We start from the raw sequence: 18,886 nt of genomic DNA, 5'->3' as shown, positions 1-18,886 counted from the left end.
ACTCACAACAGATTGAACCCAACAGCAGAATGGCTTTACATGAAAGCAGGCCCTCATCCATATCACGCTCATGTACTCAGTGCGTCACGGCCTCAGGGTGAACCACCTTTTCTGCTCCATCAGTCGCTCTGCAGATTACCGGCGCCAGCTTGCTAATCAGATTAAAACTGTGTGACTGAACAGAAGACAGAAGCCTCATAACACACAGAGGCATTGGGTTTGATAGTGACTCTGACAGGTTTCTAATAGAGGCTGACCCAAATGTCTGCTGCCATTGCTGGACTTCGCTTAGAATGAATGAAAAATGTTGTTTTAATTGCAAAATTTGTTAAAAATGTGACTAAATAAACCACTCTGAAGTAGGGATGCACCAAATGTTTGGCAACCGAAAATAGCAAAAAAAGCTCTTTGGGTGTATCAATGGAAAGACTGAATAAATTATACCAAACAATGACGTGTGCGATTAATCAAAATTCAGTTTCGATTTTGATTTCGGCTTCAAACCAACATGAAAATACAGTAATTCTGCCCCCTTACCAGTGGTGCGATTTCACTCCGTAAAAGCCTAATTTCACATGCAAATCAGCAAAATCATGTAACGTGACTTTCATAAACATGCTTGATTTATTAATGTTTCTTTGATGTTGTGTTTTTAACTTGCGCTGTTCTGTGTATGCGCTCAGAGACGGAGCAGAACACGGACATGTAAAGTTATCTTTTAGCTAAACGTCAAATACACGCAAAAATATTTCAAAATGAGGCACTTAGTGATTATTCATGTAAACCCTTGTCAGTTATGTCTTTAATGATCAACAGTTTAGAATGTAAATACTTGTGTAACAGTATATTGGGTCCGTGTGGCTCTTAAAGCGGCAACAAATAATATTCCTTCTGCCGTCTCTGTGCTTAAAGGAACACTCCACTTTTTTTGGAAATAGGCTCATTCTCCAACTCCCCCCGAGTTAATAAGTTGATTTTTACCGTTTTGAAATCCATTCAGCCGTTCTCCTGTTCTGGCGATATCACTTTTAGCATAGCTTAGCATAGATCATTGAATCCTATTAGACCAGTAGCATCGCGTTCAAAAATAACCAACGAGTTTCCATATTTGTCCTGTTTAAAACTTGACTCTTCTGTAGTTATATCGTGTACTGAGACCGGTGGAAATGCAAAGCTTCAATTTTCTAGGGTGATAAGATTAGGAACTACACTTCCATTCCGGCGTAATAGTCAAGGAAGTTTGCTGCCGTAATATGGCCGAAGCAGGCGGAGTATTATCAGAAATGAGTCCCCAGCTAGTTTAGCATTTGCACATGTGCTGCGTGATATTACTGCTCCTGCTTCAGCCTTATTACGGCAGCAAACTTCCTTGACTATTACGCCGGAATGGAAGTGTAGTTCCTAATCTTATCAGCCTAGAAAATTGAAGCTTTGCATTTCCACCGGTCTTAGTACACGATATAACTACAGAAGAGTCAAGTTTTAAATAGGACAAATATGGAAAGTCGTTGGTCATTTTTGAACGCGATGCTATTGGTCTAATAGGATTCAATGATCTATGCTGAGCTATGCTAAAAGTGATATCGCCAGAACAGGAGAACGGCTGAATGGATTTCAAAATGGTAAAAATCAACTTATTAACTCGTGGGGAGTTGGAGAATGAGCCTATTTCCAAAAAAAGTGGAGTGTTCCTTTAATATTAATAAAACATAAAAATACAGAGAAAAATCACTCACTGCTCTTGAATGAAGAACTTTTTTAAAGGAGTTTTAATAAGAAACAAAGCATGCTTAATTCTTACAGTGAAGACTATGCTGTTTTATTTTACATTTTTAATTATTTATTTATTAAGACTGCATTTATTTGTGCATTAAAAACACATGCCTGATTCAAGAAGGTGTCTTAAAAATGACCAAAGAATATTATTTTACTAACTTATTAATTTGAAGTTAAATTGTGCTTTGTTGGTAGGCTATAATGTCTACTAGAATGTTAAAAACGTTCAGTGTTAAATAAATATTTAATTAAATTGTTGTTTTGTAATTAATTTCTTTCTTTGAAAAACAAGACAAAACTGTAAAAAGCACATTTTGGCTATATAATTTATGCAATGTGAAAAAAATTGAAAAACCGTGTTCGGTAACCGTGTTTCAATTTGTTGGGTTTCAGCTTCAGCCAATAATTTTCATTCCGGTGCATCCCTACTCTGAAGCACTAATTTTCTGGTCTGTATTGTGTGTCTGCAGGAGTTTGGGCGTCCACTGCTCTAAAGTTCGCTCTTTAACGCTCGACACATGGGAACCAGAGCTTGTGAAGGTAAGATCCCAGTCAGAACTAAAACCTTCGAGAGTCTGTCAGTATCCTGTTTCTCGCTTGAATAAACATTAAATCTTATAAAAGGTTAGGAAAAAGTAGCTCATATTTTGCTTGAAGTAAAGAATGTCTGTCTGTACTTTCAGATTGTTTGCAATGTGACATTATATGACTGAATGAGCTGGAAACTCTAGACCACAAAACCAGTCATAAGGGTCAATTTTTTTTAATTGAGATTTATACATCATCTGAAAGTTGAATAAATATGCTTTCCAGTGAAGAATGGTTTATTAGGATGGCACAATATTCACCCAAGATGCAACTATTTAAAAATCTGGAATCTGAGGGTGCAAAAATATCTAAATATTGAGAAAATCACCTTTAAAGTTGTCCACATGAAGTTTTTAGCAATGCATATAACAAATGGAAAAATTTGCTTTCGATATATTTACGGTAGGAAATGTACAAAATGTCATCATGGAACATGATCTTTACTTAATATCCTAACATTTTTGGCATAAAAAGAAAAATGTATCACTTTTACCCATACAATGTATTTTTGGCAATTGCTACAAATATACCTGTGCTGCTTAAGACTGGTTTTGTGCTCCAGGGTCAAATATTTTTATAATATAATGTAACACTTGCTATTTTAATGCAAAAACGATCTTTTTTTAGTCCACCACATTCTTTTCCTCCTTATTAGTTTCATTTTTCCTTTAAATATTGCTGTAACGCACTGAAAAAAATGATTCATTGAATTTACTCAATTTTTAAGGTAAGTGGTTGTAATCAATTTATTTGAGCTACATTTAAATAAACAAAATTAGTTGACTAACTTTCAACATTTTTTTACTTAAATGCAACTAAAATAAATTGATTGCAACCACTTACTTTAAAAAATGAGTAAATTCAATTAATCATTTTTTTCATGGGTCCCAGATTTTACTGAAAAATGATTCATTGTATTTACTAAATTTTTTAAGGTACGTGGTTGCAATCAATTTATTTTAGCTAGATTTAAATAAACAAAATTAGTTGACTAACTTAACATTTTTTACTTAAATGCAACTAAAATAAATCGATTGCAACCACTTTCTTTAAAAAAAATGAGTAAATTCAATTAAACATTTTTTTCAGTGTGTCCCAGATTTCACTGAAAAAAATATTGATTGAATATTTCAGATTTCACTGAAAAAAAAATTATTCATTGAATTTACTCATTTTTAAGGTAAGTGGTTGCAATCAATTTATTTTAACTACATTTAAATTTTTGTAACCACTTACCTTAAAAAAATTTGTAAATTCAATTAATCATAATTTTTTTTTCAGTGTAAATGGAAAAAGACAACATATTACTACGTCAGTTATATAGCTGCAGAAAGAATTGATTTTTTTGAAGTTACTCATGGTCTATTGTAGTAATTTGTTAATGCTTTTACACTTTTATGTTTCCTTTTAATGGTACATAGTTGAAAAGTGACTAGAATAATCTCACTTCATTGTACTTCTTTTTTGAAAATGCTGATTATTGCATTCATAGAGCGAACTTTTCGCATGTTGTTTACAGACTTTGCCTAGTAAGAAAGAAATATAGTTTTAATTGCAATTTGTTAAAAATGTGACTATATTCATGAATAATATGCCCTGAATTGTTATTACCCTAATGCAAAATGCCATTTTCAGTACTAATTGTGGAAAAAAATCATGCATCATTGTACTATTTGTTAAACTATCTTTATTTGTTTATTTTTTGATGATTTAAATTAAAAAATTGCAATTTTAGTTTCATTTTAGTAGTGTAATTTTTAATTTTTAATACATAAAATATAACCATGGAGAAGAAAACTGGTGCATTTTGAGGGACTTATGAAAACAGAATTAATTTACTTCATGCATATATTCTATATCATTCTAATATGTGACCCTGGACCACAAAACCAGTCTTAAGTCGCTGGGGTATATTTGTAGCAATAGCCAAAAATACACTGAATGGGTCAAAAAAATTTTTTTTTTCTTTTATGCCAAAAATCATTAGGAAATTAAGTAAAGATCATGTTCCATGATGATTCTTTGTAAAATTCCTACTGTAAATATATCAAAATGTAATTTTTGATTAGTAATATGCATTGTTAAGAACCTAATTTGGACAATTTTAAAGGTGATTTTCTCAGTATTTTGATTTTTTTGCACCCTCAGATTCCTGATTTTCAAATAGATGTATCCCGACCAAATATTGTCCTATCCTAACAAACCATGCATCAATAGAAAGCTTATTTATTGAGTATTCATATGATGTATACATCTCAGTTTTGTAAAATTTTACCTTATGACTGGTTTTGTGGTCCAGGGTCACATATATTATAATTATTGATATACTATTATTAAATGCAATAATACATTGCTATATTATTATAGTTTTATATAACAATTGTTTACCCAAATCTGAATGCAGATGTAATGAATTCAGTCACTTTTGAAAACTTATGTTTTGTTTCATATTTTTGATCAAATAATGCTTTCTAATTGTTTCTCTGTAGTTGATGTGTGAGCTTGGCAACACTGTGATCAACCAGATTTATGAAGGTGCGTCTGAGGAACAGGGACTTAAGAAACCTGGTCCAAACAGCTCAAGGTCAGTGTGCAGCCAGAACCGCATTCTACTGAGTGCCTGAGATGATCATTATTCTTTTTGATGTCGTTATGTTTTTATATGGCGAATATTTCATTGGTAAAGGCTCTGGTTTGTGTTTCTGATGTTTTATTTAGGCAAGAGAAGGAAGCGTGGATCAAAGCGAAGTATGTGGAGAGGAAGTTTCTGAAGAAGATGTGTGGCTCTGAGGCTCTGGTGGAGGGGAGCAGAAAATCACATCACTGGAGCGTCAAGAAGTGCAGGAGACACAACAGCTCCATCAAAGCCCCTAAAACACGCCGGAAATACAGGCACGACGCCGCCATCATGTCGCCGGCCAATCTCTCCGCTGGTACTTGCTTGCTCATATCTTTTAAGTTAGTCCTTATAATGCATTTGAGTCCATTTTGGTCTGGATGAGATATTTAAAAAATGTGAGTAACTTATTTATAGTAAGGGAACAAAGGTTTCTTAAAAAATCAAATTTTGTCCAATTATTTTTTATTTTTGTCCATTTTTTTTAAATGCTATTTTTTTGTCATTTTAGACCTGTATATATATGGAGTATATATATATATTTGTTGATAAACAAATGTGGGATCAGCAGGATTCTGAATGTCCTTTAAATAAGTCTCTTCTGCTCATCAAGGCTGCATTTATTTAATCAAAAATACAAAATAAATAAAAAACATTATTATTGAGAAATATTGTTACAATTTAATATAACAGTTTTCTATTATAACATACTTTAAGATTCTTCGATGAAAAAAAAAGTTTAAATAAACAGCATTTATTTTAAAATCACTTTTTATCAATTTAACACTTTTTATTAATTGAACACATCCTTGCTGGATAAACATAAAAAAAAAATTACTGACCCCAGACTTTTGAACAATAGTTAATATAGTTATAAAATATTTTTGTTTTAAATAAATGTATTTTTATTAAAAAAAAAAAATACATAAATGTTTATCCATAAAAAAAATCTGCAAAAAATGATCACAGGTTCCATATATATATATATATATATATATATATATATATATATATATATATATATATTAAGCAGCACTGTTTCCAACATTGATCAGCATATTAGAATGACTTCTGAAGGATCATGTGACTCTGAAAACTAGTAATGATGCAAATAATTCAGCTTTGCATCATACAAATAAATAATATTTTAAAGTATATAAAAATAGAAAAACATTATTTTAAATTGTAATAATATTTCACAATATATATATATATATATATATATATATATATATATATATATATATATATTTCTGATTGATTAAATGCAGCCTTGATGAGCAGAAGAGACTTCTTTCAAAAAAAAAAAAATCTTACTGATCTTAAACTTTTGAATGGCAGTGTATGCCTATTGATGGACCATTGCAGCATGAAAAATGAATCACTTTTTACATGTGAAAGTGAAAGATTATGCAAGTTAAATTAATTTATTTTGAATAATATTTCAGTTGTTTTGTTGTGCATATGTAAGTTTCATAAGTCATAAGTTTCATACATTTTGTCTGTTTTTGAGCAGTCATGAATAATAAATTCAAAGGAATTTAATTATATGGCATTCATTCTAATGAACTTAATACTTAATACTGAAAAATAACATTCTACTATTTTAATGTACCTATTCTAATATTAAAAATCGAATTTATTTCTGTGATCAAAGCTGACTTTTTCAGCATCATTACTGCATCAGCGTCACACGATCCTTCAGAAATCATTCTAATATTCTGAATTATTATCAGTGTTGAAAACAGTTACGCTGCTTTATATTTTTTTGATGAATAAAAAGTTTTTGAAAATTATTTTATTACTTTACATTATTTTATTACTCTTATTCAGCAAGGATGTGTTAAATCGATGATAAAGTGATAGCAAAGACTTATATTGTTAGAAATTGTTTATAGTTTGAATGAATAATTACTGTAAATTTTGAGGGACTTATGAAAACAGACTTAATTTACTTCATGCATATATTTTATATCATTCTAATATAATTATCGACATACTATTATTAAATGCAGTAATATATTGCTATAATAATATAATAGAAAGAAAAAAATCCTGAAAAAACTGTTTCCAACATTGATAATAAAAGTAATAAATCAGCATATTACAATAATTTCTGAAGCATCATGTGACTCTTAAGACTGGAGTAACAGCTGATGAAAATTCAGCTTTGCATCACAGGAATAAATAAATCTCTACAATAATAAAAAAAAAGAGCAGATGCAGTAATAACATGGTAATAACATTGTAACAGTCGAAACTTTGTATTTTTTAAATGTATTCATTATTCATCAGATACAATATTGTTCAGTTCAAAAATATTATAAGCTATAGCTATTTAATAAAATAATGATTGCTCAAGCAGACTTGGAATGCAAAAAATACAGGTTTTGAATGCATTATGAGATTTTGATGAAGTTGATGTTCTTCTCTATTTGTCATCCTCAGCTGCAGCAGCCGCAAAGTTTCGGAGAGAATCCTTGTTTTGTCCCGACGAGCTCGATTCGCTCTTCTCTTACTTTGACACAGGCTCAGGGCCTCGCAGTAAGTTCCTCATCAGGCCTCACCTTCTAAAGACCACCAGACAACCAGTCCATCCCACAATCTTAAAAATAAAGGGGCTTCACGATGCCATTGCCATAGAAGAACCTTTTTTGTCTAAATGGTTCCAGAAAGTATCTTTAACATCTGAGGAACCTTTCTGTTTCACAAAAGGTTCTTTGTGGCGAAAGGTTATTCAGGTTATAAAAAGACAAGAAAAAGATGGTTCTTCTATGGCATCGCACCTTTGTTTTAAAGAGTGCATATATTAGTTCAGAAACACTTCATTTTGAGAGCTGCTTTTTGTAAGATGTGTCTGCGTGTTTGCCTGTTGCAGACATGTATAATGTATTGTGTGAGAAGTCAAGCACTGAGTGTTTGTGAAGGTCATGGTGTGAGTAACGTGTCCCTGGCTTGGCATTCGTTGGCCCCGCAGGTCTCAGCAGCGATAGCGGTCTTGGCGGCAGCACCGACGGCAGCACAGACATACTCGTTTTCGGCTCGGTGGTGGACCGCGTCACTGAGGAAGGTGAGAAGTCGTCCTACTTTGGTGTATCTCTCTGTTATGCGTTTATCCTCTTCTTCATCTCTCATGTTTTCTGTTTTATCACAGAGTGTGAGGAATCCGATGAGTCCAGCGGGGAGGTGGATATCGAGCAGGAAGCGTCGGATCCAGAGGACGGACGTGAGCTTGACCCGAATGCGCTGCTTCATAAGGCGTCCCGGGCCAGGAACCTAGCGGTTATGGCAGAGGCGCTCGCACACGCTGCGGATGTCAACTCTGTCAGTGAGGAGAACGAGAGCAAGAGTCCGTTAATACAAGCCGTCGCAGGGGTGAGACCTCCTACTAGAGCTGTCCAAAACAGTTTGAATTTGGAATATACCAGGGTTCCTGCGGGGTCTTAAAAAGTCTAAAATTAAAAAATCTAAATTTTAGGCCTTAAAAAGTCTTAAAGGGATGGTTCGGAGTAGAATTGACTTCATTGCTATGCACTCCGAAGCCCATGTAAATACCCCATCCGAAGTTTTTTTTACCTTAGTCAAACATTTATGGAGGTATTAGAGTTTTTCGAATTGCTTGTTACAGGAGTGAATGGTACATGTGATGTATCTCGTAAATTGCACCACTAAACGTGCAAGTAATCTTACCAAACTTGTACAGTAGTGTAAATAGGTTATGTACTCACAAAACGCTGCATCAGCACATTTGTAAGTCCACCATGAGGGTTTTAAAAACACGTTTTAGCCGATCCCTACTAGTCTCAAAAACTACAAATGGCGACACGTCAACGTCACTTCCCTGGTTTGAAAAAAGCACGTAAAAGTCCTCCTATAAGTTGACACACAGATGTAGTAGGAGGACTTTTACGTGCTTTTTTCAAACCAGGGAAGTGACGTCGACTTGTAGTTTTTGAGACTAGTGGTTCTCGGGGAAAAAAGTGTTTTTAAAACACTCATGGTGGACTTACAAATGTTCTGATGCAGCGTTTTGTGAGTACATAACCTATTAACACTACTGTACAAGTTTGGTAAGATTACTTGCACGTTTAGTGGTGCAATTTACGAGATACATCACATGTACCATTCACTCCTGTAACAAGCAATTCAAAAAACTCTAATACCTCCATAAATGTTTGAAAAAAAAAAAAAAGGTAAAAAAAAAAAAACTTCGGATGGGGTATTTACATGGGCTTCGGAGTGCATAGCAATGAAGTCAATTCTACTCAGAACCATCCCTTTAAATTCGCTTAAATAATTTTACACAGGTCTTATTTTTCCGATGTCCATGTAACACTACCTCTAATGCTCATTTAAATTCTCTTTTTGTTTTTGCTTGATTGTTTCCATGGTGTTGTAGTTCTTTATTTCACTATTCCAAATATAATTTGCTGTATTTAAACTACAAATGAGACCAACATGCAATAGCCAATCAGCTTTCTTTTAAAATGTTTTTTTTTTTACTTGCCCGACCGAACAAACCGCCTGATTAAAACTGAAGTGACAAAAACAACTAGCGAAGCATCGAAAGGCAAGAAAGATTCCTATTTTAATACATGCAATGTAAACAGAAATTGATAATGGATAGAGTATTTCTGGTCTATTTGTGACATACTTTAAAACAAATGAATGTAACAGCACTCTAAAGAAACACACTGAGGTAAAAATTTAAAATGTATAGTTTATTCATAACATGATATAGTTCAGTGATATACCAAGTGAGCTTTTTGCTGAAAATTCTCACAATTACAGATGTTACATTAATTTTAGCTCAATAAACGAGTAGTTAATCAAGTAGTTACTTACATATTAGACAAAATATTTCCACTGTTTTGTTCTGTTTCACCAACGAAAATAGTTCCAAACAAGGATCGCAGCAGAAGCATTCTCCTAGCAACGTTTTGCTCGAATCAGTTGAAAATAGTATTTCCTTTGGTTTACTTTACAACTTTGGAAAATAATTTTTTATAGTGTCTACTTCAGGGTAAATGAACTCAAGGTTCCTACTAATTTTTGGTATCTCTGTGTCCAAGTTTAGAAATGAACACCCGCCAAATGTGGCAAAAAATCAGTTGTGGCGGGTAACGCTGTCAAATCACTAGCCAATTTGGCTGCTTACATTTTGTGTATTTTCATTTATTAAGAAGTTCATGCAAACCAAATCTGTGCAGGTTTAGCACAAATACTGAACTTGTGAAACATCATGGTATTATGGAGTATATTGCAAAAAACAAAACACTTCGACAGATATGCACACATTCACGACTATGTGAGGAAGTAAGACTAACTTAGTGTGTATTTACTTCTTTCACTGTGTGGATCAGTCTATAAATATGCATTAAGAACCATAACATAGTTCAAGATATGGGGCAGAAATATATATATTTATATCATTTCATAAAGTTATAATATATCACACAAAAAGTGTTGTTTTTTCTTAAAAAATCAGCAGGATTGCAAATGTGGTATTTATTTTATACAGTTTTGTACACTCATATGTTTTAGACACTGAATTGGCTGTTTTTGCTCTATTTCGCCAACAAAAATCATTCCAAACACAGCCACAGCACTGTTTTGTGTCTCAGGGCAACATGACGGTGTTTCTTTCCTGAATGAAATCAACCGTTTAATTGAGTCAGTTCAATTGCAATGACTCACTTATTAACATTGACTTGCTGCCACCTACAGGCGGCTTTAATTTCACATTTAAAGCATCTTTTAATTTTTAAACTAATTTCAAATATCAGTATTTAATGTTTTATGATTAAAATATCAAAACTTTCTGCATTTGTAACTGCAGGTAAAGCATTTCATTTCCCTCTGGGCTTCATTAAACAGTGTGGAAATGCATCTAAATGCCACCTTAGATGCAACTTCTGCAAAGATGAATTTTGTTGATACTGATTTCATTTGTTTGGTTACAGCCTTAAATGTAATTCTTAAATCTAAGAATTTCACTCACAAGATGATGCACAAAAAAAGGCTTTATAAAGGTAAAAATCAATTAAGCTGATTGTAAAAGATTAATTTCTATCACTGCAGTCAACTGGCCACAGAATATGAAGAGTATCAAAGAATTCAGTTCTTCAAGAAGCACAAAAACACACTCCGCATAATATTGTCTAATTATCTTTATCAATACCGTTATCAATAAAAATTCCAGAAAATATAGAGATATTATTTTTTGTTAATATCACACACCCCTAGTACTGAAAACCAAATGATTTGCAAAAGTTGCTTTGCTGTTGCCTCAAGCTGTTGGTTTATTTCTGTTTTGTTTTTTTTGGCTAGTAGAAGTTATGAATTGCCGGTAAAAAAATGTAGTAGCCAAATTGGCTGGTGAGTGAAAAAGTGCATTTCAATCCCTGTCTGTGTCTCTGATAGGGCTCTCTGATAGCGTGCGAGTTCCTGCTGCAGAACGGAGCAGACGTCAATCAGAGGGACGTACGAGGACGAGCACCTCTGCACCACGCCACGTGCCTGGGTCACACGGGGTAAGAAATGACTCACAGCTGTGGCAAACCAAGTCGAAATGTTCTGTTCTGAAACCTAGTGATAGTTGCCAAGGCTGTTTCAAACATTAGGGAGTAAAACTCACTGCCACAATGCTAGTGGATTGTGGGAGGTTTGCTAGAATGTTGATATGACATTGTTGAGGCCTTAATATACTTTGAATGAAATCAAAGAACGAACTGGTGTGATGTGAATCCTCTCTGGTTTAATCAGTCAGGCACAAATTAAAAACATGTACACAATGAAGAGCTGCGATATAATAGGAATTTAGGTCCTCTGGAGGTCGCATTTCAGCAACCAGTCATAAGGTTATTTTTTGTTCAATTTGAGATTTATACATTTTCTGAAAACTGTATAAATAAGCTTTCCATTGATGTATGGTTTGTTAGGATAGGACAATATGTGACCCTGGACCACAAAACCAGTCTTAAGTCGCTGGGGCATATTTGTAGCAATAGCCAAAAATACATTGCATGGGTCAAAATTATTGATTTTTCTTTTATGCCACAAATCATTAGGAAATTAAGTAAAGATCATGTTCCATGAAGATTTTTTGTAAAAGTCCTACTGTAAATGTATCAAAATGTAATTTTTGATTAGTAATATGCATTGTTAAGAACCTAATTTGGACAACTTTAAAGGTGATTTTCTCAGGATTTAGATTTTTTTGTACCCTCAGATTCCAGACATTCAAATAGATGTATCTCGGCCAAATATTGTCCTATCCTAACAAACCATACATCAATAGAAAGCTTATTTACTGAGCTTTCATATTATATATACATCTCAGTTTTGTAAAATTTAACCTTATGACTGGTTTTGTGGTCCAGGGTCACATATTTGGAAAATCTGGAATCTGAGAGTGCAAAAAAAATTCTAAATGTTGAGAAAATCACCTTTAAAGTTGTTCAAATGATGTTCTTAGCAATGCATATTACTGATCAAAAATTGATACATTTACGGTAGGACATTTACAAAATATCTTCATGGAACATGATCTTTACTTAATATCCTAATGATTTTTGCCATAAAAGAAAAATCTATTATGTATTTTTGGCTATTGCTACAAATATATCCGCACTACTTAAGACTGGTTTTGTGGTCCATTGAGGTGGTCTCATTTAAGCAAAGTAACCTTTAAGATCGCAAAGTAAGAAAGTAATTACACTATTTTACACTTGGCAAAGAATAGCAGTCGGTTCTATTAGTTAATTTTCTTACTTATAACCTTCAACCTTTGGGTTACTCTATTCTCTAACCATTATGCCAGAACTGCCCCAGGCTCTGTTTAAACCTGGTACTAAGATGTGTTTTTGCCGATCCAAATAACAAGTGGACGATGCTAAATGCAGGTGTGAATGGAGCGTAAAACGCTTTGAGCTCGTCCACTTTTAACCATTTCAGTGGTAGTTGAAAACACCAAAAATGATGAAAAGATGAATTAAATGGACTATTTCACCCTGTATTTAATGGAAGAGATTGTTTTTGTGTTCATGTGCACATACAGTTGTAGTCAAAAGTTTACAACCCCGCTTTCAGAATCTACAAAACGTTAATTATTTTACCAAAATAAGGGCGATCATATAAAATGCATGGTTTTTTATTTAGTACTGACCTGAATAAGATATTTCACATAAACGATGTTTACATATTGTCCACAAGAGATAATAACAGTTGACTTTATGAAAATGACCCTGTTCAAAAGTTTACATCCCCTTGATTCTGAATACTGTGTTGTTACCTGAATGATCCACAGCTGTGTTTTTTGTTTAGTGATAGTTGTTCATGAGTCCCTTGTTTGTCCTGAACAGTTAAACTGCCTGCTGTTCTTCAGAAAAATCCTTCAGGTCTCACAAATTCTTTGGTTTTCCAGCTTTTTTGTGTATTTGAACCCTTTCCAGCAATGACTGTATGATTTTGAGATCCATCTTTTCACACTGAGGACAACTGAGGGACTCATATGCAACTATTACAGAAGGTTGCAGACTTTTTAAATTTAAGATCAGGGTAAATTTAACTCTTCAAATAAATTCAAAATCTTCATTCTGTTCAAAAGTTTTCACCCTCGGCTCTTAATGCTTTTCCTTCTGGAGCATCAGTGAGTGTTTGAACCTTCTGTAATAGTTGCATATGAGTCCCTCAGTTGTCCTCAGCGTGGAAAGATGAATCTCAAAATCATACAGTCATTTCTGGAAACCGTTCAAATACACAAAAATGCTGGAAAACTAAAGAATTTGTGGGACCTGAAGGATGTTTCTGAAGAACAGCAGACAGTTTAACTGTTCAGGACAAACAAGGGACTCATGAACAACTATCACTAAACAAAAAACACAGCTGTGGATCATTCAGGTCACAACACAGTATTAAGAATCAAGTTTTGAACATGTGGACTATATGTAAACATCTTTTGTGTGAAATCTTATTCAGGTCAGTACTAAATAAACAATAACATGCATTTTGTATAATCCCTGTTATTTCGGCAGAATAATTACCATTTTGCAGATTCTGCAAGGTGCATCTAAACTTCAACTCTATATGGTTAACACACAATATTGAAATGAACAGATATTTTACAGTATATGGCAGCTAGAATGCTGTTTTGAATTGAGTTGCTGGATTAACAGCATAATATGCAAAACCTCACTAATACACAGATCTACGTCAAACAACTTTGTGTCCACAGACAGGTGTGTTTGTTCCTGAAGCGAGGAGCCTCTCAGATGGAGGTGGATGAGGATGGGCAGGACCCACTCAATATCGCTGTTCAGGCAGCCAACGCAGACATCGTCACATTGTGAGTCAAGAACCTCACTTCCCTTATAGATTCTCCTCGAGTGCCGCCACACATAAAACCCAATGCTTTGGTTCTGTCTCCCGGCCAGATTGCGGTTAGCCCGGATGAACGAGGAGATGCGAGAAGCGGACGGACCCTTCGGACAGCCAGGTCAATACCCAAGCAGCAGTCCCACAGAGCAGCAGTACAAAAAGTGTATTCAGGAGTTTATCTGCCTCACGATTGAGGAATGCTAGGGAGCGCTCTTGAGACTGTGAGGAGAACTACCAAGTTTGTAGCCCTTAACAGGAATAGCTTTAGCAAGGATCGAGTGCTGTCTTCGACCTCCTCCCCACCTGATTAGTTTACACGTTGTGTTCGTATGTATGTGGTTAACACAAAATATTGAAATGGAAAGCGACGGCTAGAGCGCTGTTTTGAATTGTGTATCATTCAAACGTGATGTAGTAGATGGATTAATGGCCGAATCGAATGATTTTGAATTCATTAGCAATTCAAAACAGCATTTGCGAGTGTTATTGAGTCATTGTGCAAAATATGACTGTGTGCACTTTTCCTACCGACAGTGTTTTTTTTTTTTAACAACTGAGATCTTTTCTTTTTATATGTTATTTTGCCTCATGTAAATGTTGTGCTTTTTATTTATGTTCCGTCCTGAGGATTAGTGCAATGATAACTGGAATACGGAAAATCTGTATCCATGTACAGCGTTTACGTTCGCCTAACTATACTTTTGTGTCTTTCGCATTTCCAAAACACATCAGACTCCCCTCATGTGCTAATAAAACGGGTGTTTTGACCCCTTTAACGTTTTAAAGAGATGTCAGCTATTCGGAATTATTTATAGAACTTATAGCAACCGTCTGTTTTATATATTTGTACTTGTATTGCCAAGCTCCCAAATGACTGTCATGTGATTTTTAATGAGAAATGCTTGTCTAGAGCAGTCTGTCTGTAGAAGCAGTCAGTATTTGCATGCGTTTACTCGCTCGCATATCGAGGCAAAGTGCCCATCTGCATTAGCAAGCATGATTCCTTATTTTAGCCACCTGATTCTGTCATGATGTTAAATTGCATGACCGCAGAAGACATCTGCTCTGTGTTTCTCCATACATCAAAATCCTGTCTCCTTTTCTAATGCCTCATAAAAATATGCATCCGAATATGGCTACTTCCATACTATGTATGTATTCAATTTGATTCATACTATACATACATGACTTTTTTTAAGTCACGAAGCAAATTTCAATCCAAAAGTAGTACCTATTTTACAGTGTTCGATTTCAGGCACAGCACTTTTCCTTGCTGAAAAAGAAAACAATAGAAACCATTACAGAAATTCTAATGGTTTCCACTACAAATAGCATTAAAAACCATCAACTTTTAACCATTAAAACCATTAACAAAATGGTTTTCTCTAATGTGTTTTGGGACATATTCCATTGGGATTTAGTGGCTTTAACAAGCCACCAATAGAAGGCGTCCAATTACCTGTAGGTCCATAACAGTTTCCATTTAAACCAATACAAGTCCCATTATAACCAGTAAAACCATTACAAATTTTGTACAAATGCACCTTTTTCAGCAGGGTTCTTAAGCAGTTAGCACTATGCTAAGCTAATAGGCTAAACTAAATGCTATAGGAAAACAAAGAAAGGGAAATGTTTAATATGACCATTTTTAGCTTCAATAATAAAAGAAAAATGAAAAGACATTAGTATTTTAATGGTTAAGACTGTAGGGGATTTCTAATCGGGCAATGAATAAAGTACCCATAAGTTGTCTTCACTAAAGGAATGGCTTTGAGGAGTAAGGGGGGACAGGATTTTGTCTGACAATGGCATTTGTGAGAAGATTTTTGCAAGAAAAGGTGAAATCTGTAAAAAAAATAATAATAATAATATTGATCATTTCAAACTGACACACTCTTCCAGTCTGCAATTGGTCAACAAACAAATAGTCCCGCCCCCAAACTAATCCCATTGGTTGAGCCACTGTTGCTATGTTGGACAAGTCGGATGCTCAAATGCTTTTCTTACTTTGATTTTTTTTTGTCTTGTTTCCTGCCAAAATATCTAAAAAAGGATTTTCTTGACAAGTAAAAATTGTCTTTTTTTTCAGAAGTCAAAATTAAGTGAGTTTTTGCTTAGAACAAGCAAAATAATCTGCCAATGGGGTAAGAAAAAAAATCTAATTTCAATCAGAAAACAAGATTATTATTCTTACCCTATTTGCAGATTATTTTGCTTGTTTCAAACAAAAACGCGCTTAATTTTGACTTGTTTTTTTTCTAAAAAAAAAAAAAAAAAACTTCTAGAAAATCCTTCTTGATTTAAGAATTTTTAGATATTTTGGCTGGAAACAAGACCAAAAAATCTAAGTAAGAAAAGCATTTTTTGCAGTGTATGCTTTTTTTTGAAGGGATTCAGCCTATAAATTATATCTTCACTTATGATATCTTCATATTAAGATGACAAAAAATATTCGAAAATTGAGAAAAAATGACGCTTCATCTTTAAACAGCTAGGCTTTAAAGCAAATTATATCTTTCATCTCAGTAAAAATTTGGTTGCAGAAAGGAAAATGTAGTTGTACGTTTTCAGTTAATATCTGAAAATATAGGCCGTGTGTAGAATAGATTGTCGCCAGTCTGTAATTGGTCAACGAACAAATAGTCCCGCCCCCAAACCCATGCCATTGGTTGAGCCACTGTTGCTATGTTGGACAAGTCGGATGCTCAAACAGAGCAATGTTTTTACACTGCAAAAAATGCTTTTCTTACTTTGGTTTTTTGTCTTGTTTCCAGCCAAAATATCTAAAAATTCTTGAATCAAGAAGGATTTTCTAGACGAGTAAAAATTTTGTCTTTTTTTTTTTTTTTTCAAAAAAAGTCTAAATTAAGTTAGTTTTTGCTTAGAACAAGCAAAATAATTTTCCAATAGGGTAAGCAAAAAAAATCTTATTTCAAACAGAAAACAAGATTATTTTTCTTACCCCATTCGCAGATTATTTTGCTTCTTTCCAACAAAAAAAAAACGCACTTAATTTTGACTTGTTTTTTCTGAAAACAAGACAATTTTTACTCGTCTAGAAAATCCTTCTTGATTTAAGAATTTTTAGATATTTTGGCTGGAAACAAAAAAAAATCTAAGCTAGAAAAGCATTTTTTGCAGTGCAATTACCAGTAGAAAGCCACACTGTTCATTACAGTTTCCATTTAAACCAATACAAATAACCAGTAAAACTATTACACATTTTGTGATGGTGTCTACTGTTGTTTTTATCAGCAGGGTTCTTAAGCATTTAGCACTATGCTTTAATATGACCATGTTTAGCTTCAATAGTAAAAGAAAAATTAAAAGACATTAACATTTTAATGGTTAACTCTGTAAAGGATTTCTAATCAACCCATAAGTTGTCTTCACTAAAGAAATGGCTTTGAGGAGTAAGGGGGGACAGGATTTTGTCTGACAATGGCATTTGTGGGTAGATTTTTGCAAGAAAAGGTGAAATCTGTAAATAATAATAATAATAATATTGATCATTTCAAACTGACACACTTTTCCAGTCTGCAATTGGTCAACGAACAAATAGTCCCGCCCCCAAACCCCTCCCATTGGTTGAGCCACTGTTGCTATGTTGGACAAGTCGGTTGCTCAAATGCTTTTCTTACTTTGATTTTTTGTTTTGATTCCAGCCAAAATATGTAAATATTCTTGAATCAAGAAGGATTTTCTAGAAGAGTAAAAATTTGTCTTTTTTTCAGAAAAAAAACAAGTCAAAGTTAAGTGAGTTTTTGCTTAGAACAAGCAAAATAATCTTCCAATGGGGTAAGCAAAAAAACTATTCTTTCAATCAAAAAACAAGATTATTTTTCTTACCCCGTTTGCAGATTATTTTGCTTCTTTCAAACAAAACAAAAAACACTTAATTTTGACTTGTTTTTTCTGAAAACGACAATTTTTACTTGTCTAGAAAATCCTTCTTGATCCAAAATATCTAAAAATTCTTGAATCAAGAAGGATTTTCTAGACAAGTAAAAATTGTCTCTTTTTTCAGAAAAAAAAAAACAAGTCAAAGTTAAGTGAGTTTTTGCTTAGAACAAGCAAAATAATCTGCCAATGGGGTAAGCAAAAAAACTATTCTTTCAATCAGAAAACAAGATTATTTTTCTTACCCCGTTTGCAGATTATTTTGCTCGTTTCAAACAAAAACGCACTTAACTCTGACTTGTTTTTTCTGAAAACAAGACAATTTTTACTTGCTAGAAAATCCTTCTTGATTTAAGAATTTTTAGATATTTTGGCTGGAAACAAAAAAAATCTAAGGTAAGAAAAGCATTTTTTGCAGTGTATGCTTTTTTAGGGGATTCAGCCTACAAATTATATCTTCACTTAGAAAAATTGAGGAAAAAAAAATGACACACTTCGTCTTCAAACGGCGAGGCTTTAAAGCAAAGAATATCTTTCATCTCAGTAAAAATTGGCTTGGAGAAAGGAAAATGTAGTACATTTTCAGTTGTTTCATAGAAAACATTCGGTGAGCTGAAATTTAGTTTT

At 33.6% G+C, this 18,886-nt stretch overlaps 1 protein-coding gene across 1 annotated transcript in view; it reads left to right on the top strand.

Annotated features, from left to right (window-relative positions):
- Nucleotides 1-18,886, top strand: part of acap3b (ArfGAP with coiled-coil, ankyrin repeat and PH domains 3b) — a 235,515-nt gene that overhangs the window by 104,602 nt on the left and 112,027 nt on the right. The window contains exons 16-24 of the mRNA XM_073825433.1: nucleotides 2,247-2,316; nucleotides 4,854-4,948; nucleotides 5,083-5,297; nucleotides 7,430-7,525; nucleotides 7,959-8,051; nucleotides 8,136-8,356; nucleotides 11,405-11,514; nucleotides 14,217-14,327; nucleotides 14,416-17,113. Coding sequence (XP_073681534.1) covers nucleotides 2,247-2,316; nucleotides 4,854-4,948; nucleotides 5,083-5,297; nucleotides 7,430-7,525; nucleotides 7,959-8,051; nucleotides 8,136-8,356; nucleotides 11,405-11,514; nucleotides 14,217-14,327; nucleotides 14,416-14,563 — 1,159 coding nt within the window. The 3' untranslated portion in view covers nucleotides 14,564-17,113. The remainder of the gene's footprint in view (nucleotides 1-2,246; nucleotides 2,317-4,853; nucleotides 4,949-5,082; nucleotides 5,298-7,429; nucleotides 7,526-7,958; nucleotides 8,052-8,135; nucleotides 8,357-11,404; nucleotides 11,515-14,216; nucleotides 14,328-14,415; nucleotides 17,114-18,886) is intronic.

The sequence above is a fragment of the Garra rufa genome, chromosome 20 (assembly GCF_049309525.1).
Source record: "Garra rufa chromosome 20, GarRuf1.0, whole genome shotgun sequence".
NCBI lineage: Eukaryota > Metazoa > Chordata > Actinopteri > Cypriniformes > Cyprinidae > Garra > Garra rufa.
The sequence above is the reverse complement of the archived record's forward strand: the minus strand, read 5'-3'. Positions and strand labels throughout refer to the sequence as shown.